Source organism: Colias philodice, chromosome 25, assembly GCF_061535455.1.
Source record: "Colias philodice isolate Cphi_HAF_F1 chromosome 25, ilColPhil1 Martin Lab GWU primary, whole genome shotgun sequence".
Taxonomy (NCBI): Eukaryota; Metazoa; Arthropoda; class Insecta; order Lepidoptera; family Pieridae; genus Colias; species Colias philodice.
In genome coordinates, this window is record NC_143110.1 from 1,556,978 (window position 1) to 1,581,620 (window position 24,643).

At 33.9% G+C, this 24,643-nt stretch overlaps 1 protein-coding gene and 1 long non-coding RNA gene across 2 annotated transcripts; both read right to left on the reverse strand.

The window, feature by feature from the left end:
• Positions 1-1,371: 1,371 nt before the first annotated feature.
• Positions 1,372-15,656, reverse strand: LOC149477190 (ethanolaminephosphotransferase 1-like). The gene is made up of 9 exons (XM_089711006.1): positions 15,435-15,656; positions 14,457-14,525; positions 7,537-7,756; positions 6,803-6,956; positions 6,175-6,283; positions 5,409-5,566; positions 4,811-4,985; positions 3,769-3,945; positions 1,372-3,136 (listed from the first exon to the last, which is right to left on the reverse strand). The coding sequence occupies exons 1-9, from the start codon at positions 15,489-15,491 to the stop codon at positions 3,074-3,076; spliced, it is 1,182 nt and encodes a 393-aa protein (XP_089567132.1). The 5' UTR covers positions 15,492-15,656; the 3' UTR covers positions 1,372-3,073.
• A 1,864-nt stretch (positions 15,657-17,520) lies between these two features.
• On the reverse strand, positions 17,521-19,355 carry LOC149477191 (uncharacterized). The gene is made up of 2 exons (XR_016317622.1): positions 18,379-19,355; positions 17,521-17,744 (listed from the first exon to the last, which is right to left on the reverse strand). It is a non-coding gene; the product is annotated as an uncharacterized LOC149477191 (long non-coding RNA).
• Positions 19,356-24,643: the final 5,288 nt, after the last annotated feature.

Consider the following 24,643-nt stretch of genomic DNA (forward strand, 5'->3'; position numbering starts at 1 on the left):
TTCATGAGTTTATCTCATGTAAGTGTGTTTTTAGTTGGTTTTAAACTATATTTTTGAAATGAAACTTCTTTACGCGCGTTGAGAGTAAAATTTCAAGTTCGCGTCACGGAGTAAAGTGACGATGTATTTTTAAATCTTGCCAAAGAAGTTCCACTTCTGTCATGTGTGCTCAGCACACACGGTGTTTTAATAAATTGATCTTTTAAAACTGTATCATACTTGCTTACCTTTTTTGTAGTTCAGAAACAAAAATAATCTTTACATACTTATAAAGTTATTGGTGATCAATCTTCTACCTATTAGACTATGAAGGCATGTTAGGAAGAACTGTTTACAAAATATTCTTACATACATGGAATATTCAATAATTTTATTATCCAAAATAATATGATACATACAATATAAGAACCCTTGCTCCCACACTAGGATTACCTGTGTCGTGGGAATATGCTGATGTGTATGTGATTGTGCTGTCCATTTTGCATGACATGCAGTTTGATCAAATCTAGTATTTCCAGTTTTGATACAAGCCTATATCTATTATTATTGTAGTAAGTTATTTTTTATTATTTATATATTAATTTATTGAGTTAACAGAATTGATATTATAAGTAAAAAGGTTGAAAAACGGCATTCTAACTCACACACAATTAGATATCAATTGCATTATTCAACTATTGTGAGCGAAAAACAGACAACTGAAGTAAATGTGGCTAATTAGCCACATTTCGTGCTATGCATTTACATACCACTGCAAGAGCGCTAAACCTTTCTTCACTTTTTTACTTATATCATTTTTATCGGTCGATGGTATGACTAGTAGATTGTAGGTTAGAGTAGCTATTTTTTATTTAGAACTGCACTCTATTATTTAGAACTCTTTAGAACTGCAGTCTAAGAGCTAGCGCGCACGAGCAACTTTGTCTCCGCAACTATTTTGTCTCTCCCATCAATTTGTATGGGGAGTTGCGTCGCTACGTGCGCGCACTTTCATACTAGCCCATGGGTGCAGAGACAAAATAGTTGCGGAGACAAAGTTGCTCGTGCGCGCACTGTCTTGCTCAATATAATATGTATTTGAGATTCTGAATATTTGAAATGTATCAAGTTTACATGTCATGCAAATTGGATGCTATACTATAGTATCTATGGTTATTGGTTAACGCATTACCTGCTGAATTAATTGCGAATTAAACAGAGTTATTTTATTGTACTTAAAATAAATAAATTGTTTTATAAACTGTACGAAAATAATGATTTAATATGAATAATACTTACGCGTGCAAAAGCACTGAGGCTAAATTCTTAGAACAGGCTATCTACGAAATGGCTAGTCTAGATGTTAAATGCTAAAATTAGAACGGCTATCTAAAGTGAAACTCCTTGAGCCGCGTTGAGAGTATCTAAAATTTCAATTGCGTCATGGCAATACCGTCACGTCATGGAGTAAGGCGCTTATCTTGCCAAAGAAGTTTCACTTCTGACACGTGTGCTCGGCACACGCTTGCTTATTAATATATTTAGAATTTTTCTCTCATAATTTATTGTTTTTCTTTTGTAGTAGTCAATTCTTTTCGGGGAAATTTATAATATACATAGTTGAATTATGCTTCCTTTATATACAAGAGCATTTATGGCATAATATGTATTATAATCACACACATTGCTTAAATATTTTTAGTGCACATTGAAGGTTAAAATATAATAATAAATATAAAAAATAATGTGAGTATTTTTCAATAATGCTTGATTTCAAGATGCTTTCAAATTGTAAGATTAAACATAATTTATTGTAAGTAATTTTTTTAAATTATGTAGTACCCCAATATTTATCAATTGATATTTTTGTGTTTAAAAGGTGTTTCTTAAAATTACGTTAAATCTGAAAATTTGAAGGTAAAATGTAAAACTTAAAATAGGTTTATTCGTTATGAGGTATTTAGTAAACAATCTATAAATTAAAAGTATGAAAAATGATTTATCAAAGAATGTTCACAAAATACAACAAAAAAATAATAATTTAATAATTTCACTTAAAACAGAATAATAATAATTATTGAAGTGCTAAGTTATATTCATATGTAACTTATAGTACATAGTTAAGTTTACTAAATAAAAGTAACTTAGTAGTTTAAAAAAGTTAACTTAGTGAAAATAAGTGTTCCAATTTGGTCAAAGTGTAAAATAAATATAAAATATACACGTAAAATAATTAGCTTAAAATTAAAATGTACTAAATAAAGACAATGCGTGCTATGAGCCCTTGAAATAAAGACGTGTACAGATGCATAAATTTACAAAATAATACCGAAAATAATGTACACTATCTTTATAAACATAACATTAAAAAAATTGGATTATTGAGATTTTAGTGGTCTTCTGTAATTAGTATGATATTTTTGATTAAACATTAAAAATCATCATATGGGATTACTTTGTGAGTGATTAAATATGTGTTAAAGGAAATCAATTTTAATTGCTCTATTGATTTTAAGCAAAAGTCAGTCAAATTAAAGCCTTTTTCCTAAAAAAATGATGATGACGAAGGCTAATTTAATTATTTTATAAGCAGTAATTGTCATGTTATTTACCACTTAAACATCATAATTCGACATAATCCATGTTAGACAGAGAGAGATAGTGCATATCTGTTTCTCTTTCCAAAAACCACCACTTACTGATATAGTAACTGATAGTATATTTAACACTTTTCTATACTTTCATACAATATTTGTAACTTAACTGACAGATAAGCTAAACAAAACATATCCAGAAGTTGTAACTGACTTATATCCTACTACTATTATAAAGGCGAAAGTTTGTATGTATGGATGTTTGTTACTCTTTCACGTAAAAACTACTGAACCGATTACAATGAAATTTAGCACAAATATAGAGGGTAACTTGGATTAACACATAGGATAGGTTTTATCCCGAAAGTCCCACGGGAACGGGAACTACGCGGGCGAAGCCGCGGGCGGAAAGCTAGTATTCCCATATTAAGATTTTCAATGTATTGGAATGATTATTTATTGTTAATGTTATGTTTCTAGCACACATTGTCATCTAAGAGTCAATCTGCGCGCTGTTTTATGTGGAAACAGCTTATTCTGAAGTGGTCGCACATTTGTCGTACCTGGAAATTAAATACATATTAATATTGACGATTTAATTAAGATTAATTAGGTGTTGTTATTATGTATGACTTATGTTACGTAGGTTGAAAATATACACTTTTATATATATTTGCACGAATTTATAAAAATCGGTTCCATGAATTATCTTATAATATGGTAGCTGAAATTATAGGTTAATTTAATATATTGTCTTGAGATTGAATCAAAAGCAAATAGGGGCCACCATGCTGTTTGTTTGTTGATTCAAGGATGAAAATTGATTATTTTATATGGAGTAATCAAAAGACTTAAAAGTCATGTTCTAATCGAAACAACACATTCGTTTTAAACTTTATGGAAACAGTAATCTCAAGCCAATGTTTAAATACACACTTTCCTGGCCTTGATTCTCTTTTTAATAGTATTTATTAGTTTTATTACTAGACGTCCCGGTAAACGTTGTTCTGCCTAACTCTTATCACTTAGGGGTATGAAAAAATAGTTCTTGGATTATCGAATCTACCCAATAGGCACAAAATTTCATGAGAAACGGTCCAGACGTTTTGGAGAAGTATGGTAACTAATACCTTGACACGAGAATTTTATATATAATTTTATATGATTTATTACAACATTATTCATAGAATCTCACCACACAAGCGCCATAATGCACATGGGCGGCCACCACAAACGAAGTCACAGTATAAAAGACAGTGGGTTCATATCTCGGGAATGTAAGCGAGGTCATAGCGCTGATAAACAGCGGGTATATCAGCCAGTTTGTGGAGTCGCAGCGCTGGTTGCTCATTTGGCTGACTATCAGTCGACACTGGAATAAATATAAATTATTATTTATTTATTTATGATAAGGTACCTTACAGCTAGTGATACAATTTTTGAGATGAATAAATACTAAGCTACGCCAATTAAAAGGTACACCAATAGGTAGTAAAAATAATATATGTATGTGAACAAATACTAGTATAAGAATTTTACAAATGATAAGAGAAAAGATTTTAATTTTTTGTAGGTATAAGTAAGCATTGATCAAGCCCAATAAGTATTTATAAAGAAAGGAAATGTTTTAAATATCTTCGAATTCAAATAAATTAAAACCAATTAATCCATCAGGCCCCGGAATCACAGACACAATAGAAAATCTATTGTGTATAAATACCTATACATATAATACGAGCAAAGGAAAGTCAAAACTGTACTGTATTGACTTTGAATATATTGTTTGAAAAAAAAAAACTTAAGGCATGATCTACAATTAATATCGAACCCAAGAATATAGTTTTTAGGATTTTTGTCTGTACGTATGATCGGCCTACTTCAAAAGCACTGCATGAATTTAATTAAAAACTAGCTTACAGCCCGCGTTTTCAGAGAAAACCTCGCATATTTCCCTTTCCCGTGGAATTTCCGGGATAAAACCTATCCTATCTCCCAAGTTGGATCGAACTGCACATGGTGTGCGAATTTTATTATAATCGGTTAAGTGGTTTAGGAGTCAATTGAGGACAAACATTGTGACACGAGATTTATATATATTAAGATTTGCATGAATATAAGTAACCCAATTATCAGCTTAGATACCCTATTTAAGTTTTCTACATAAAAAAATAATTCATTTTAAACTGTTAAATAAAATAAGTTTCCTCAATTATAATTATTAATAAAAAAATACTTACAGCAACATTACTAAACAAGGTTCCAATTAACAGAAACACCATTCTAGGGTCATTATCGACCAATGAAGTCTTATGTACCCAAAAGCTAGATACAATAAAAATGCCCAAAATCGACCATAGTGGTCGTATAGCTTCTAGCGGGGATCGCATCTTGCCTGTTCGGAGCTTGTATGATCTGAAAAATTTGTTTAAATAGGTTATTTATCTTTTAATGTCTATAGTTCAGTCTGTCTAAAGTTGATTGGAGTTCGAAAAAATGTAATTTTGGTAAAAACATGACCCAATTAATAACACTCTATTAAAATGAAAACAACACGACACCACAGTTTTTAAAAGTATCTGTGTGTTGAGGATACTCTCAAAAACGATTGAACCGATTTTATTGAGAGTTTCACTATTTACAGTATAGTTTACTTTTATATTTATAGATATTTATATAGGCTACCTTTTGCATGGAAAGGCCAAAATATTATTTGAGAACACACCTATAAAACTTAAATTTTTCACTTTTACATATTATAGTCTACTTTTTTGATATTTACATGAAAAAGCCACAAAAGAATTGTAAAAATTATTATCACTTAAAATAATTACTTACTGTTGAATATTATATAAAGCAACAGGCAAATTGGTAAGAACCCCTGTACCATATATGACCCATTCGAAAGCATTGGCAAGCGTGTAACTGCCAAATATGTACTTCTTGTAATATGCTGTTCCTTTTACACCCGTCCACATGAAAAAGAAGGTGGATGCCTGAAATATATAACTCAATAAATATAACTAATTTTTTAATTTTTTATAGTAATAATCCATACTAATACATATTATAAATGAGAAAGTAACTCTGTCTGTCTGTCTGTTACTCAATCACGCCTTAACTACTGAACCAATTTGCATGAAATTTGGTATAGAGATATTTTGATACAAGAGAAAGGACATAGGATAGGTTTTATCCCGGAAATCCTACGGGAACGGGTTTTTCTTTGAAAGCGCGGGCGAAGCCGCGGGCGGAAAGCTAGTAAGAAATAAATACAATTGTAATGGTTTAATATTATTTTCAATTAATAGTTTTGTAAAAGAGGAAATATTATTAGAATGTATTATAAGTGTAACATACCTATCTAGGTATTATCTCAAAAACTTCAACGACTTTAAAATATTCATGAGAGAGCTAAGTTTTTCACGCATTTCTGAGTGTCATAATATTTTTTATACAACACTTGAGCAGGTAGTATAAAAATTCACACTTTTACAGTGGTACAATGTTATATGGTCATTTTTTCACTTCTACAATATAATGTTTTAATTGGAACTACCAAAAAATACTTAAAAATAAATGAATTTTATGCTATTATACTCACCCACATACTGAAATCGTACCCCCACGGTAGAAACAGTACACCTGTATTATATTTCTCCCAATGACTTAAATAGAAGTTGAGGAGTAAATTCCACATTATGTAATACATTCTGAAAAATTAAATATAAAATTTTATATTGTACAAACAAATGAACCGTGTACTATTTCAATTAACTAATATAGTAATCGAAATTCAAATTATTTTATTTCTGAAAGATTCAAAGTAAGAATAGGATCGCCATAATTATGACGTCATAACCATCCTCTATCGAAAGGTCTTAACAAAATGTCCAAGCAGCGTTGTATAAAATATTCATTGAAATTAACACCTTATTTCGTCGCAGTAATCTTCAAACTGTTTTGTATCACTCATAAAAAAACTCTGCCTAATGCACACATAGGCAGACTTTTGGTTCGGACATTTTGACTGTGATTGTGATTTTAATTTTTAGCTCAAAACATTCATTGAAATTACTAAGTACTTTATTTCGTGGCAGTTCGTGGCAGTGATGTTCAAACTCTATTGTGTGAAAATTATGAAGAATGTGCCTTATAGTTTTGGTTAGGACATTTTTTAACGGGACTGTGAGTGTAATTGTTTATTTTGCTTGTAATAATTATAAACATACCTTATAGGCGGAATAGAGAAATCCAACCGGCCAAAAATGGAATAAAGGCAAGCCGGTATGAAGAATACTGAATACGAATCTAGACCATGGTCGAATAGTTCACCTAAAGGACCTGAGGTCTGTGTACGGCGGGCTTGCTTGCCGTCTATACCATCTGGAAATGTATTTAATTAATTATTTATTTGTTTTTTTTTGGTTAATTTATGTGAATTTGATAATAGTGATAAGATGTAGTAGATTTTTCTAGAACGCCAAATACTCTGGAATCTATCCAGAGTATTTGATATGGCGTATTAAATTGAGAGATTTCGTCATACTAATGAATTAATTTGTAAGAGTGACTCTGGATATTCTAAAGTAAATATAAAAATACAAATTTTGGTGCCGAATTATGCATTCAAAGTCTATCAAATGGGGTATACACAATTTGGGATAAATAGGTGTATACAACAGCTATACAATGAACAATTTTTAAGTGAAACATCTTTCACATTGGATTTATTACATTTTCAATAACTACACAACTTTTTAAGCTATTGCATAGCTTCTATCGCGGGCCTTGAGCACGGGGACCGAATCCAGAAATTCCGTAACGAAAAAATATCACGCTCCCCACTCCGACGGGCGGAGGTGTGGCTTGAAGGCATGCTATGCAATAGCTTTACCGCGGCAGTCCTCGAGTGCCAAACGTCTTTCTTTATCCTTACACACGTATATTTAAAAGTACAACTTACCCAAAGTATAAGCTAAAAACAGGAACACAGCCAGCAGATACCATAGCGACTGTGGAATCACCTCTGTATGACCATTTAACGGTTCAGTCGAGGTACCATTGACTCTGGCACTCGCCGCTGTGTAGTCATAGTCGTAGTAGGAGAGAAGGATAAAGTCGAGGACTGTTAGGAGAAACCCCGCGAAGGTTAGGACGTTTGGAGCTACCCATCTTGGTACTAGCTGAAATGGAATGATTTAGAACCATTTAATATATTAGAATTATTATGTATGTATGTCTATACTAATATTATAAAGAGGAAATGTTTGTAATTATGTATGTATGTATGGTTTTCACGCATAAACTACTGGACCGATTTTGATGAAATTTGGCACAGACAATCTTTGGACCCTAAGAAAGAACATAGGCTATCTTTGATTGCGAAATATGTACCACGGGCGAAGCCGGGGCGGACCGCAAGTATTTAACATAATATTAGAACTAGTTAGTCGTGTTATGGGGTGAAATAAGTATTTTTAAAGTGAAACTTCTTTAGGCGCGTTGAGGGGAAATATCAAGGTCGCGTCATGGCAATACCGTCACGTCATGGAGTATGGCGACGATTTTGGTATCTTTGATTCTTGCCAAAGAAGTTTCACTTCTGACACGTGTGTTCAGCGCACACGCTCTGTTCATAGCTTGTGCTATTTTAATACATAGACTATACAGGGTGTCCCACTTTTGGTATACTAAGCTCAAAGGAAGTTATAGTTTTGCATAGGCTGAGTACGTAAAAAATACTTGTAAAATTCTAAACGCATTTTTTTTCAAATAGATAAATTCTTAAAACTCTATGTGAACACCCATAACAAGCAACCCGTCAAACTTCGCCACCAGCACGTGGGCTATCGTTTATGTTTGTTTCTGGACCCCATTTCCCCCCCCCATTACCCCATTCTGGACCCCAAAATACAGGCTGTCCTAGTTTGGGGTCCAAATGTTACATGTTTGTACCTAACCCACAAATTGATCAATAAATGATTTTTATTTATTACTAGCGGTCCGCCCCGGCTTCGCCCGTGGTACATATTTACATTTTCTCTACATAAAAACCATCCTCGTACTTCCAGGAATATAATAAAAAAAGAATTATCGAAATCGGTTCAGTCGTTCTCGAGTTATGCGCTTACCAACACATTTTGCGATTCATTTTTATATATAAGATTTATTTATGTTTTCATAGACAAAATGTTCACATTAGAGAAGCGGTATATGCCGGCTGCGCGAAGCTAGAGAAGAAAACATGGATTTTCAGGAAAAATTAGCAAAAAAATTTTGACGTAATTTTGTTGTATAAGTATTTTTTACGTGATCAGTGTATGCAAAACTACAAGTTCCTTTGCGCTTAGTATACCAATAGTGGGACACCCTGTATAAGTTGCTAGTATCAACAATATCCCTTCAGCCGCATTTGAAAGATCAACAAACATACATACATCATCAAAAACTATCAGGTTTATAATATTAGGTAGTAAGATATAAATTACTTTTCGTTTACCGAGATGGAATATTATAGTACATATTGTTTGGTAAAGATCTATTTCGAGTGGTAAATTGTATTCAAATCTGTTTAAGTAGGTAGTAGTTTTTCGTTTGTTTACTATGAAATAAAAGACGAGTGTTTAAGAATAGTTTATTTCTTACGAAGGCTACACATACGCAAGTGTGTATTCATTTGTAATTTAAATGCAATGCCATCTATTATTAAAACTATGTCAGGACTCAGATACAAATTACAAATTAAGTACTATTGAAGAAATTGACGAAAGTTTGAAATAACGTTTCACGAAACACCAGAATATAATTTTTATGGGAAAGTAGTTACTTTACTTGTACTACTTTACTTGTAGGTAGTTACCTACTCGCAAGTAAATTATGAACCATAATATTTTTTATGCATTATATTTGTTCCCAGTTAGATGGCCGTTTGAACAAAATTATATTAATTTACTTATACTGGTTGTCTGTTGACCTTAGTCGATAACTTATTTATTATTTATACTTAGACGTGTTTATACTTTTTCCAGCTAAGTAATACGAGTATATATGGATTCCTTAACAAGATCAAAATATCGTTTGTATATTGTTCTATTGTTCATTTTATATAAGCACTGTTATTTGATATATTTTCAGAATTTATTGCGTAATGATACGTTTTAAAGATAACAGTATTATCATGATCAGGCCATATTTGTTTTGACTGCGCACAGGTCACAGGCCTCCTATGAAGGTTTAGGCCTCACACTGGCCAAGTGCGGGTTGGCGAGTCTGCGGCGTACAATTTTCCTCACGATGTTTTCGATTAGAATAGATTACAGAGGTGATAAATACTGTGTAGGCAAAATGAAAAATCAATTAATTCTTGCACAGATGGGTCGCCTACGAAATCTTGGGAATGGGAATTGGGAAATGGGACTCATAAACCGCAACTAATCTCTATCCCCTATTAAGGATCACGTAATCAAGGGAAGTTCTTAATAACATCTTTTGGGCCAATTCGAATAGGCAGATCGGAGTTTCTAGCCTTTGAAGACGTTATTCTATGCTACAGATAATAAAAGCACGCAATCTGTAGTCATATAACAATGACCAAGATGAATTGGCTTACAATGTAGCATGTGCATTCACACACAGTCCACAATGATGCAAGCTAGATAGTAAAAGGTCTCGAAGGACCAATTATAAAGTGAAGTCTTAAGTCTCAATTTAACATCATTTTCAATGATTTCCTTACAAGTCAGTAGTTGATTAGTTTTGTATGCTCTAGCCAGAGGTCTTTTCTAATTTATGATAGGAACTCACGTGTGTGACAAGTTTCATTGATATTATATGAAAGGTTAAATAGTAATACCTAACATTTACTGTATTCATTAAATTAGATTTTTCCGGTTAGAGTAGCAGTAGTTACGTAATGATCTAGGGTTGACGACTTTGTTCTAAACGTAGGAATTCGTTATGTAGTTGATTGTAAAATACTTTTTAACAATGAGAATAAAATAAGTTATGTTTTGATAAGGCACAACAACAGTTAAGACAATAATTTATTTGCCTGTACATGAAATATTATTTAAAGTAAAAATTTCACACCTTGAATGTAGTCTTATTTTTAAATGCTTTTAACTATGCTTAACCATACGTAAAGCTCCAGTATTGTACAAGTATCTTTTCTACTACTACTATAAGCAGTGTGGGCAGCCCTATATCTTATATATAAAAATGAATCGCAAAATGTGTTGGTAAGCGCATAACTCGAGAACGGCTGAACCGATTTCGATAATTCTTTTTTTATTATATTCCTTGAAGTACGAGGATGGTTCTTACGTAAACATGTACCACGGGCGAAGCCGGGGCGGACCGCTAGTTGATAATATACATGGGTGTTTGTACCTCCTATTTTGCATCAGATTTTGGATATTGTTTCACATGACCTAAGTGTTAATTTACTCTACAAACGAGTATCAAACGATAAACGTATCAATGACAGATAAAACGAAAAAAAATACGTTTTTTTAACATTTGTACCTAATTATTGTAATCGTAATTTTATCGCAAATAGTGCACACTCATTAAATATTAAATGACATAGCATTATAATTATTGATTGTTATGTTCATTTCAAATTCACAGACTACGCTATATGACCATAATAAAACCAAGATAAGCTATGGGAACCAGACAGCAGACTATAAAAACTGCAGTGCACCATTCTTAGTTAAATATAACAGGATATTGAAAGATATTTTTCGAGAAAATTCGTTAATGAATTTATTCATGTTATCTGTGTACTGAATCTACAAAGTATTTAAGCTAAGTCTGTTTATGTTAGAGCAAGCAAAGGGGCAGGTGGGCCACCTTTTTTTTATAGTGGGGAAATCTTCCAAAGATACCCACGGCCCCCGGGGAAGGAGCCGTGGGTTATGTCGGATTCTTACCGACTAAAACCCCACTGTGTTCCGTCGAGCCGCTTTAATGATGGGGCCGCGGATGTTAAGTGGTCACCACCGCCCATAAACACTAGTAACAATTTAACAAACACTTTATAATAATAAGAGTATGATCAAGATTATTATAGTAATACTAGCGGTCCGCCCCGGCTTCGCCCGTGGTACCTAGTTACATGTTAAAACTATCCCGTCTCTCAAGTTGGATCGAACTGCACATGGTGTGCGAATTTTATTATAATCGGTTGAGTGGTTCAGGAGTCCATTGAGGACAAACATTGTGACACGAGATTTATTTATATTAAGATTAATCAAGTTAATAATACATTTTGATGGTTTATAATAAATAATAATCTATCTTTATATTTCTAACTCGAACAAGTGCGAATATCTGGATAAACTTTGACCTCGAGATATAATAAATATATTGAATTGTTTGCAATTTTTTATCCATATCGTATGTTCTGAAATACTTGCACATTAATAGAAGTTTTATATGGGCATTAGTTTCGAACGAAGCCGTGTGCTTCAGCTAGTTAAACATACGATACATGATTTCATGCCCCAAGATAGTGATTAAATATAATGCAATAGATGTCGTTTTAACACGCGATCGTTATAAATATTCTTATAAACTGTTATTACTATTTCCTTTATTATAAAACTAGCTTTCCGCCCGCGGCTTCGCCCGCGGCTTCGCCCGCGTTTTCAAAGAAAAACCCGTTCCCGTAGGATTTCCGGGATAAAACCTATCAAATATCTAAATCACAAGGTATCAAAATATCTCTATACCAAATTTCATGCAAATTGGTTCAGTAGTTAAGCCGTGATTGAGTAACAGACAGACAGACAGAGTTACTTTCGCATTTATAATATTAGTATGGATTGCTTGTAATTGTTCTTTTTATGCTACTTATTGTAATTATTTCGCAAATTGCTCAGTCTATTGTACTTACACTTTCTCTACGGGGGAAATGTTGTAATTAAAATTTTCGAATTTTCCAAAGTGACGTAGTGTACCTAGTTAAGATCGCGGGATCTCTCTTTTTCTCTCATGGGTTTTCTTAAAATCGTTAAAATCATTTAATATCCTAGAAAACTGTTTCTAGATAGAAGAACGGGTAAGAAACCACCCTTTTATTTAAGTGGGAAAATCTTCCAAATACCCATGGCCCCCGGGGAAGGAGCCGTGGGTTATGTCGGATTCTTACCGACTAAAACCCCACTGTGTTCCGTCGAGCCGCTTTAATGATTGGCCCTAAAATGCTACTTAATAAATTAATCGTCCTCGCAGCATCGACCACGCTATCCATTGGTGAAAACAGAATGAAAATCGTCACAGAAATTTTTCAGTTTATCGCGAATAGGCGGACACACGAGGCTCGGTTTTATATTATTTGAATATCGGCAAAGTCAAATTGTACTCATATGTAATTTTAGTTGATCGAACTATTCACGACAGAAGGCCGACAACTAAACACTACAAAAAACGGGTTATGTAAATATGTAATTTAACGTATCCGATTCACTTGTTTGTGACAGGTTAAAGTTATTTAAGTTTAATTATCTTATCATTTACGAGTAATATATACATACATATACATTTAAATGTGATAAACGTTGGCAAAATATTGACTTGGGAATATAGGTCAACCAATTTCGTGGTTGACCTATAAATTGACCCGGTTAAATTTATTTTTCAGGAAATGTTTTTTTTATCTGTCTTGTCTTCACTGTTATCTGAGAGATAGGATATAAGTAGTATTACGTTTTTAAAACGATTGTCTCCATTGTTTAATTATTTCCTCGAAAAGCGGTGAAATTGGAAGGTTTGGATTCAGTCTTTCATTTCACACATCCCTATTTAAAAAAAAAAAAAACACACACAAACTTTTACTAGAATAATAAATATGGGTAGTAAACAACAATTTGATATTTTTTTTCTATTCTTTAAAAATTTTTATAAAGCATTTGAATGCCATGAAACAAAAAATTTTAATTTCAATAATTTTGACTGTAACTTATATTCTGTATTCAATGCTACATAAAAAATACTAATTAAAGTTAAAAAGTTGAAGCTTGATTGAAAACAAGGGCTTTTTAAGACCACCTAGTTAGAATATATACCATTGCTTTAGCAGGGGCACAGAAGGCAGGCAGGGGTGAGTGTCTTGTTAAGGAATATTATTTGACTAGAGTAGTCTGCCCCGGCTTTGCCCATGGTATTTATATAGTCGATAACACAGGGATCACATACTAATCCAACAGTGAAAGAAGTTTTATATTATTATAGATATAGATTACATAATAATTGCTTCCACTAACATTTTTTCCACTGGCAGAAATAAAATCGATATTTCTTATAATATTCAAGGCCAATGATTACTGCGTAAAGTGTAAACAGTGTCTAAAAATCACACATAATTATGGTAATTATGTCTTTTGACTTATCTAAGAATCTATTATAACATTGATATTAGGATACTTCTAATTAATTCAGTACTAAAGATAAATTAAATGTATCTTTAGGATTATGATGGCTTTGGTTAGAATGTGATTTAATAATCTGTATCACAATTATTTGTTGGATATATTTGTAGTGATTCATTGGAATATATAAGATAAGGAAATTATCAATAAGGTGTACATCGCAAACAATTTTTTTGGGGTAACATACATTTACACTTATATTATATTATCAAAAGATTTATACATTTGAAAGTCTGCGCTATTATTATTATCAAGAAATTTGTTTTTCTGTATGTAATTAATTCAAAAACAATTATTTAAATTTAAAAAATTAATCTAAAAAAGAAGAAAGAAGAAAGCTACATCTTTACAAGTAACATAAAAACGCTACTTTTTCAGGTCAATGTGGGCAAAGCCACAGCAAGTTTTTTTATATAAATGGGGTATATCAAAGAATATAATGTTTTCTTACCTCAACAACTTTATTCCAAAACGGGTGCATCACATATACACTCAGAGGGCTTGTGTCTTTCGACATATACTGAAAACAAATATTATAAGTGTTATATATAACATTTACATTATAATTTTTGAAGTGAAACTTCTTTAGGCACGTTATGATTAATTTCATGGCAATACCATCACGTCATGGAGTAAGGCGACGATTTTAGTATCTTGCCAAAGAAGTTTCACTTCTGACTTGCTTGGTACACATGCTCTTTTTTATTACATGATCTATCCACAGAGCAAATTTCAGTGAAATTGGTGCAGTATTTCCTGTTTAAAAGAGCAATAGTTCTAATTGATAACTAGCTTTACCCGCGGCTTTACTCCACATCAAAAGGAATTGTAATGGGAATGAGATGTTACACTGCGGTAAAAAAAGCCTTTTTGTCTCCTATCTCCAGATACAAAAATTATACCATAGAATTTCAATTCATATCATGGAAAGTTGGGTTTTATACAATAACATAGGTAGATAATAAAATATAGCTAAACTGCAAAAATTATTTGAATATTCCAATTCTTCTATTATCGAAACAATTGAATTGAAAATGAAATTATTTTATTATATTGAAAAAAATTTAATTCCACAAGTATGTAACTACAAGTGATATTACATCCAAAAAAACTTCAAAATGTTTTGTTTATGTTAAATTTTTCGAATAATTAATGAAATTAATTTAATATAGAGCGAAAAATGTCGAAAAATATATTGAATAATTGATTTTGAAAACAGAAAGCAAAAATGTTCTCTAATCTGTGGAATTTTTTTTAAAAAAAGTAAGAGAGAAAAAGAAAAGTTTTATTTAAATTAAGAACGCATTCTACGATCAATTTTCTATGCAATGTTGCGCAAATCGATCGCGTCAAATAGGTTATTGTTATTGTTTAGTTTTCATAGTGTAATAAATAACAAAATTTAAATAGTTCAAATAAATGTTCGTACCTTGTAATTGTCGAAACCCTCGAGATGATCCCGAGTTAAATATTTGTAATTAAACATTTTCACTTTTTTATCACAACCATAAATAAACTAAATTACACTCTTTTTAGTAGTTTGTTCAAACACATGATATCTAACTATTTTCAGAAAAATATTCGGGAAAAACTAAAATTTTTACCGGTGTAAAACAGTAAATAAAACTAAAAATCACGCCATCCCATCTACGATAAAAAATTTAAAATAGACACAGACTCACAGAGTACTTATCGAATAGAGGTATGGCTCCACTCGATTGTAGTTCTCGTCAAAAAATTTCTGTGTAATAATCGATGTTTTAAAATTTAAATCTTAATAAGTCATGAAAGCCCTTTTTGAAGTGAAACTTCTCTAAGCGCGTTGAGAGTAAAATTTCAAGGTCGCGTCATGGCTATAACGTCACGTCATGGAGTAAGGCAACGATTTTGGTATCTTTGAATCTTGCTAAAAATGTTTCTCTTCTGACACGTGTGCTCTTTTTTATATTATAATTTAGATATTAGGTTTATTATTTTATGAGACATTTGATAAATTAGGTATTTAAATAGCTTCTCAGTGGAATATTTATTTCATCTATCTATTTTGATTTTTGTATCGATATAACAAAAATCGATTTCTATGAATCGACGTGGCTGGGTCTATATGTATTCACTACTCTGTGATAATAATGACGTATTACGAGTAGTGTTACCATTTTTATTAAAATGTAAAACAAAATGTTGCAATATAAAATATATACTTTTATATAAAACAACAACTGAATGAGCGGATATTATTAAAACAATGGACTTTCGTGGCATTATAACAGGACGCGAAAAATGTATTTTATGTATATATTTGATAGATTCAATAAATTTTACGAAAAGTTTTTTCACGAGTAGTCTTTTTGAATACTATTCATGTAATGAATATATCCATTCTCCATTTTCCATCATCCTCAGTCCAGCACATAACAACTCTTGTCTCTTTATTTATTCATTATTTTCATTTATTTCATAGATATACACATAAGTTCTCACTTCTCCAACCTTATTAAAATATGAAGTTAGATTTTAGTAGGAGAAAATTTTTGTCTGTAGAAACACGTATAAAATTATTGATATTAAAAAACCTATTCAAATTCAAAGTTCGAACCTTACTTTTGATTTTTTTTCTGTAGAATTTTTATTGTATAAAATTATTCAATAAGCACTACCATAGTTATGTTTAAAGTATATTTTGTTTCTTAATTTATCCAATGTGTAATTGCTAGTCATTATTTCAAGGCGTAAGTATAAATTTTATTTTTTAAGTAGTAAATTATGAGTGTAATAATATGGCTCTTTTGAATAGGTAAAGGAATATGTTTCACAGATCGGTTTGAAGGTTTGGATTTGTTTGTCTTTGTAATAATATTAATATGTAAACTACTGTTGCCGCAACAAAATCGTGCAGAACGGAGCGTTGCGACTGCGTCATCGCGGCGTCACGTCGCGGCGCCGTGCGATTGGCCGCGGATTGACCCCACTGTCCTCTACGACTTGGACTCGCCACGCAACCGCTGAGCAGGACACTCCCTCAACATAATTAATTCTACCAAACGCACTTTGTAATTTTAAATATTAAACTATATACGCACAAGTTTATTGTCTTCTTCTTTCGTCGTCAACATTTTCTGGTCCTTCGAGCCGGATCAAATCCTGGATTTTGGAGACGCAATCGGCGAGGAAGTCGCAAAATTACAGTGCAGTTTGGTAAGACGGCCAGCTAATTTATCCAACCCTGTAAAGCTTCATCTGAGTGATACTGTGCTTTGTATATTCCAGAGCTTTCGGTGTTGCTTGCCTCCTCACGTGCTTTTACGCAACCGAAGAATCTGCTTCACGTGGCACGTAAGTACTTGTAGCTTTTTACTTCAGTCATTATGTCTCTTTCTGAGCAAAAGGAGCTTAAGGATTTGAGGAAAAAAAGGGGATTAATCAAATGTAGGCTAACGAATTTTAAGAAATATGTTTCGTCTTTTGAAAACGTGGATCTTGATACACATCAAAGGGCAGAACTAAAATTACGTATACCAGGTGCACAAAGTTTAATGAACGATTTCAACCAAGTACAAAGTAAAATCGAAGATCTTGTCCCGGAGTCAGAAACGGATAAACTCATAGAATCACGCGTAGAGTTTGAGAGGGAATATTATGTTGTCCTGGCGATGCTGGACTGCATGGTAAACCCAGATAATTCCGAGGATAGATCTGTTAATAAATCCATTGACTGTTCCTTAGCGCACGACCATACGACCTGTAACAATTTTAATAACGATTCAGTAAAATTACCGACTATTTCTGTACCTAGCTTTGACGGTTCACATGAACACTGGGTAGAATTTCGCGACACGTTTTCATCCTTAATTCACAATTCGAAAACAATACCACCGGTTCAAAAATTCCATTATTTAAAGGCGAGTTTAAAAGGCGATGCCAAAATCGTTATAGAAAACGTAGAATTTTCATCCGAAAATTATATGGTTGCATGGGAGCTTTTATTACACCGTTTTAATAACACGCGTTTGATAGTGCAAAGTCACATTAAGGCAATATTTTCACTTCAAAACGTCTCAAGAGAATCGGCTATTCAATTACACAATTTAATTGATACAGTTTTAAAAAATTTACGTATTCTTAAAATCTTAGGAGAACCCACGGAATACTGGGACACTTTGATTATTTATATCGTAGTTTCAAAGTTAGATCCTACCACTGAACGCGAGTGGGAACAATATAAAAACACATTTTATAAATTACATAAGGACAAAATTATTAAACTAAACGATTTATTAGAATTCATTAAAGAAAAAGCCGATTTATTAACTACACTATCCGTAAATCACAATAAACCTAGTATTTCAAATAACTCAAATAAATTTTCTACTTACCAAAATAAAAATTCATCATCCAAAATTCATTGCAACATAGTTTCGGATAACAAACACTCTAAATTGCAATCCAATAAGTCGCGCAGCCATTACAAGTCATGTTTGCTATGTAACGAAAAGCATCAGCTGTATTCATGCCAGAAGTTTCTCGACTTATCCCCGCAACATAGGGTTAATTTCATAAATGATAAAAACTTATGCATTAATTGTATGCGTCCAGGTCATTCGGTTGGTACTTGTCTTTTTGGTCCGTGTAGAAAGTGTGAACAAAAGCACAATAGTTTACTTTGTGATGCAATTAAATTATCACCAATTAAACAAAATACAGTGACGTTAACTACGTACGAGCACCCCTCGCTTACTAATACGCATCCCGTTTCAGTGGTTTCAGTAGATAACGCACACATGCAACTTCAATGTATTAATCACGCACAAACCGTTATGCATACAAAGGATGACAATTCTTCGCAACAGATTGTCATATTGTCTACGGCGATAGTTGAAGTATATAATGAATCGGGTGAGTATTATTGCGCACGCGCAGTTCTAGATAGCGGAAGCGAGCGATCCTTTATAACGCAATCGTTTGCAAATAAATTAAATATACGAATATTACAGTCCACTCAACATATTCACGGTGTAGGTAATTCTATTACGCAATGTTCGCAATCTTGTAACATTGAAATTAAATCGCGCGACGGGAGCTTCACTGCCCGTTTTCAATGTTTGATTTTGCCCCAAATTACATCAAAATTGCCTACAACCACGGTTAATTTAAATCAATTTAATATTCCTCACAATTTATTGTTAGCTGATCCCAATTTTTACGAAAGTCAACCTATTGATTTACTGATCGGTGCTGATTTATTTTGGGAATTAATAACCGAAGGAAAAATGCGCCTGAAAAGTGGTCCTTTCCTTCAAAACACCAAATTAGGTTGGATAGTGTCAGGTGCAATTAAATCTTTTCCGTATACTAGTAATAAAAAATTATCACATATTAATTGTAATTATTCGACGTTATCCACGGAAGATGATTCACTCGATAAGTTAGTTAGGAATTTCTGGGAATTAGAAGAATTATCCGCGCCTAGCAATAAATTACAGCAATTATCGAGCGAAGATAATATTGCTTGTGAGGAACATTTTATTCGCACAACACGTCGACTTTCCGATGGTCGTTTCTGTGTTTCAATTCCGTTGAAACAATCACCTGAGTTATTAGGTACTACACGCGCACAAGCTGAACGTCGTTTTTACGCGTTAGAGAAACGTCTTCAGCAAAATACTAATTATAAAAAGATGTATTCTGATTTTATACAGGAGTATATTAATTTAGGTCATATGAGTCTCGTCAATACGTATGGGAATCCGCACTATTTCCTACCGCATCATGGTGTGTTTAGGGAGCACGCCACCACAACTAAATTACGCGTAGTTTTTGATGCGAGTATGAAGTCTAGTTCCGGCGTATCATTAAACGACATACAAATGATTGGACCTGCTATTCAAGGTGACTTGATTTCTATTTTATTACGTTTTCGCGAGAATAGGTATGTTGCATGCGCTGACATTGAAAAATTTTACAGGCAATTGAATATTGCTGAAGATCAGCGTGACCTGCAGCTGATCTTGTGGCGGGATGATCCCTCAGAGCCGCTGAGGGTGTACCGACTCAACACCGTGACGTACGGAACGGCATCCGCACCGTATCTAAGTTGTAGATGTTTAAAGGAATTAGCCAAACACTCGAATATTCCGTATGTAGCCGATACTATTAATAATTGTTTTTACGTTGACGATCTCATAGTTTCATCGAATTCTATATCCGAATTAGAAAATATTTGTAAAGAAACTAGTAGTCTTTTAGATTCAGCATGTATTAAATTACGAAAGTGGATTTTTAGTCATAATTTAAATTTAATTACGCCTAGCGTTAATGAATGGCAAACACACGATCTATGTTTACTGAATAAAACTTGTAACAATAAAACTTTAGGTATCGGATGGAATAGTCTCGATGATTATATTTATTATTTCACGCAAATTATACAAAAGAGTGAAGTAGTGACAAAACGTATTATTTTATCGTGTGCTTCACAAATATACGATCCGCTAGGATTATTGAGTCCGTTTATTACTATCGCAAAGCATTTATTACAAAGATGTTGGTTGTTAAAATTGACGTGGGATGAATCGGTTCCTAACGAAATTTCGCAAATATGGGATAAATTTATAAATGGATTATCTTTTCTTAGCAGTTTACGAATACCGCGTCACGTTATGTGCATTGATCCAGTGCGAACCGAACTACATATATTTACCGATGCTTCACAGGTCGCGTACGGAGCTTGCGCATACGCTCGTACGATCAATGCAACAGCTGATGTCACAGTGCGCTTGATATGTTCGAAGGGTAAGATCGCGCCGACTAAACCTACAACTATACCTAGATTAGAGTTGTGTGGTGCGTTGTTAGGTGCACGATTATATTATAAGCTTATTGGATCACTGCGTTCAAATTTTGATAAAATTGTATTTTGGACAGATTCAACTATCGTTTTAGGATGGTTAGGTATGCCTATTAATTTATTAAAACCTTATGTTCAAAATAGGACGGCAGAGATTCACGAGCTGACCAAGGAACATCCATGGCGTCACGTCGCAGGCAAGGATAATCCAGCCGATTTAGTCTCACGCGGGCAAAGTCTAGAAGCGCTTAGCTCCTCATCTTTATGGTGGGAGGGTCCGTTATTTTTACATAATGTACATTTTGAATTGCCCGAATTAAAACATTCCAAATTAATTAATTCAGATTTACCGGAAATTAAATCTACGAATATTTGTTGTCACATAAGTAATAATTTAAACGATAATTTAATTATTTTTTCTCGATTTTCACAATATAATAGACTTAAACGCGCAGCTGCTTATGTATTACGTTTTATTAATAACGCGCGAAATAAAACTAATAAGTGGACAGGTTTATTATCAGTCGAGGAATTAAATCGTGCTGAATTAACGTTAGCAAAGTTGAGTCAACAGGAATCGTTTCCCGATATTTACTATGCGCTTAAAAATAATAAAAATATAACGAATATATCAGGCTACAATCAAATTTCTAAATTAAATGTATTCTTTGACGCAAATAATAATTTAATTCGTGTAGGTGGGCGTATTCAAAATTCGCCAAATTTTAGTTTTAATAAAAAATTTCCTATTTTAATCGCAGCTAATCATCATTTTTCACTTTTGCTTTTTCGGTTCGAGCATGAACGTTTACTCCACGCCGGGCCACAGCTTCTACTGTTTACGCTCAGAGAGATGTGGTGGCCGGTCGGCGGCAGAAACCTCGGTAGGAAGGTGGTACATTCGTGCATGCGCTGCGCACGACTACAACCGACTACGGTCGCGCCTATTATGGGAAATCTACCGCAGGAGCGTCTGGACCCAGGTTATCCGTTTATACGTTGTGGTGTCGACTACGCTGGCCCAGTGTTCACGTTGAATCGTAAAGGCAGAGGTGCTAAGTTACAAAAATCGTACATATGCTTATTTATATGTTTTGTTACACGCGCGGTTCACTTGGAACTTGTTAGCGATCTATCGTCGGAATCATATCTATTAGCTTTGAAACGTTTTATATCGCGGCGAGGTAAACCCGTGACTATCTTTTCTGACAATGGGAAGAATTTTGTCGGTCTCATGAATGAGTTCAAAAAATTTTTAGCTACCTGTTCTGATGAAATTAAAGCATATGCAACTTCGCAAAATATTAATTTTAAAATGATACCTTTTTACGCTAGTCATTTCGGGGGATTGTGGGAAGCTGGGGTAAAAAGCTGCAAGCACCATCTCAAACGTGTAGTAGGTAACGCACATCTAACGTTCGAGGAGTTTAGCACAGTATTGACCCAGGTTGAAGCTGTCCTGAACTCCCGTCCTTTGACCCATCTTTCCACAGATCCCAATGATTTCCTTCCACTTAGCCCTGCACATTTCCTGGTTGGTCGTCCGCTGACTGCACCTGTAACGGCTGAGCTGCTATACGACGTGCCTGAGCTTCGTCTCCCGAGGTTCCAGAGGGTGGAACAAATACGCCAGCACTTTTGGAATCGTTGGTCCAAAGAGTATGTCTCCGAGATGCAAACGCGAACCAGATGGCACCAGCACAAGGGGGAGCTCAAGGAGAACACGCTCGTTCTCATTAAGGACGACCGATTGCCGCCGTTGAAGTGGAGCTTGGGGCGCATCCACGCGACATATCCGGGGAAGGATGGAGTAGCACGAGTGGCCGACATTCGTACTGCAGACGGCATCGTGCGTCGGGCGTTCACTAAAATTTGTCCGCTTCCTTCACCAGATAGCTGATTCTTCGCTTCGTGGTCGACAGTTCGTTGGAACCAGCACGTTCCAAGGCCGGGAGCATGTTGCCGCAACAAAATCGTGCAGAACGGAGCGTTGCGACTGCGTCATCGCGGCGTCACGTCGCGGCGCCGTGCGATTGGCCGCGGATTGACCCCACTGTCCTCTACGACTTGGACTCGCCACGCAACCGCTGAGCAGGACACTCCCTCAACATAATTAATTCTACCAAACGCACTTTGTAATTTTAAATATTAAACTATATACGCACAAGTTTATTGTCTTCTTCTTTCGTCGTCAACAACTACCGAGAAGTAACGTGTCTTTACAAAATCACAAACATTCTTGCCAGCAAGAAAACCGTTTCAAAGTTTTTGCTGTAATTTCAAAGATAAGCGGTAAGTATATATTTTTTTTATGTTTTGATACAATAGATAAGAATACTGTATCATCGAAGATTGCACGTCCTACGTAACATCTGTCACACAATAAATAGTCCATTGAATAAAAAGTTCTAGAGTGCGTGAGTTAGTAACGTAAGATGTTTCTTCGGAAACATGTTAAGAGTCCCTAGGTAATAAACATACTAAAACCCCGGGCCACTAGGAGGAGCCCCGGAGTGGGGGGAGGGGGGAAATGGGTCCATTTTTTCATTTTTCGCTTAAATCTCAAAAACGGTACATGTTAGAGAAAAACTTTCAAGGAAAAGTTGAAAGGCCATAAAATTATCTATAAGTTGTACCTACATCATTTTTTCCTATATCCTACCGTTTCTGAGTTATACGCAGTAAAACATGATTTTGGCTCAAACAATTTCCACATCAATCGATCAAAAAATATTTCTTTCTTCCAAAAAACTCAAATGTGCAACTTGTGACCGGTACTGATAGATTGCTCTTAATTAGTTCTATAATTGGTAAAATAAACACATTCCTCCATGGAAGCCTTTAGGAGGAATCGATTGTCAAAATATTATATTATGGTAGTTTGAGTTACTGAACTTGATCTTTTTATTTTTTTCTTCCAAAAAACTCAAAAGTGCAACTTGTGACCGGTACAGATAGATTGCTCATAATTGGGTCTATCATTGATAAAAATACCAGATTCCACCACGGAGGCGTTTACGGGGAATTGAATTTTATTAGGGTAGTTACGATACTTGAACTTTTTATTTTTTTTCTCCAAAAAAACTCAAAAGTGCAACTTGTGACCGATACTGATAGATTGCTCTTAATTAGGTCTATAATTGGTAAAATAAACACATTCCTCCATGGAAGCCTTTAGGAGGAATCGATTGTCAAAATACTATATTAGGGTAGTTTGAGTTACTGAACTTTATCTTTTTATTTTTTTCTTCCAAAAAACTCAAAAGTGCAACTTGTGACCGGTACTGATAGATTGCTCTTAATTAGGTCTATAATTGGTAAAATAAACACATTCCTCCATGGAAGCCTTTAGGAGGAATCGATTGTCAAAATATTATATTAGGGTAGTATAAGTTACTGAACTTGATCTTTTTATTTTTTTCTTCCAAAAAACTCAAAAGTGCAACTTGTGACCGGTACAGATAGATTGCTCATAATTGGGTCTATCATTGATAAAAATACCAGATTCCACCACGGAGGCGTTTACGGGGAATTGAATTTTATTAGGGTAGATACGATACTTGAACTTTTTATTTTTTTTCTTCCAAAAAAACTCAAAAGTGCAACTTGTGACTGGTACCAATAGATTGCTCATAATTAGGTCTATCATTGATAAAAAAACCAGATTCCACCATGGAGGCGTTTAGGAGGTATTGAATTTTATTAGGGTAGTTACGATACATGAACTTTTTAACTAACTACCCTAATAAAATTCAATTCCCCGTAAACGCCTCCATGGTGGAATCTGGTATTTT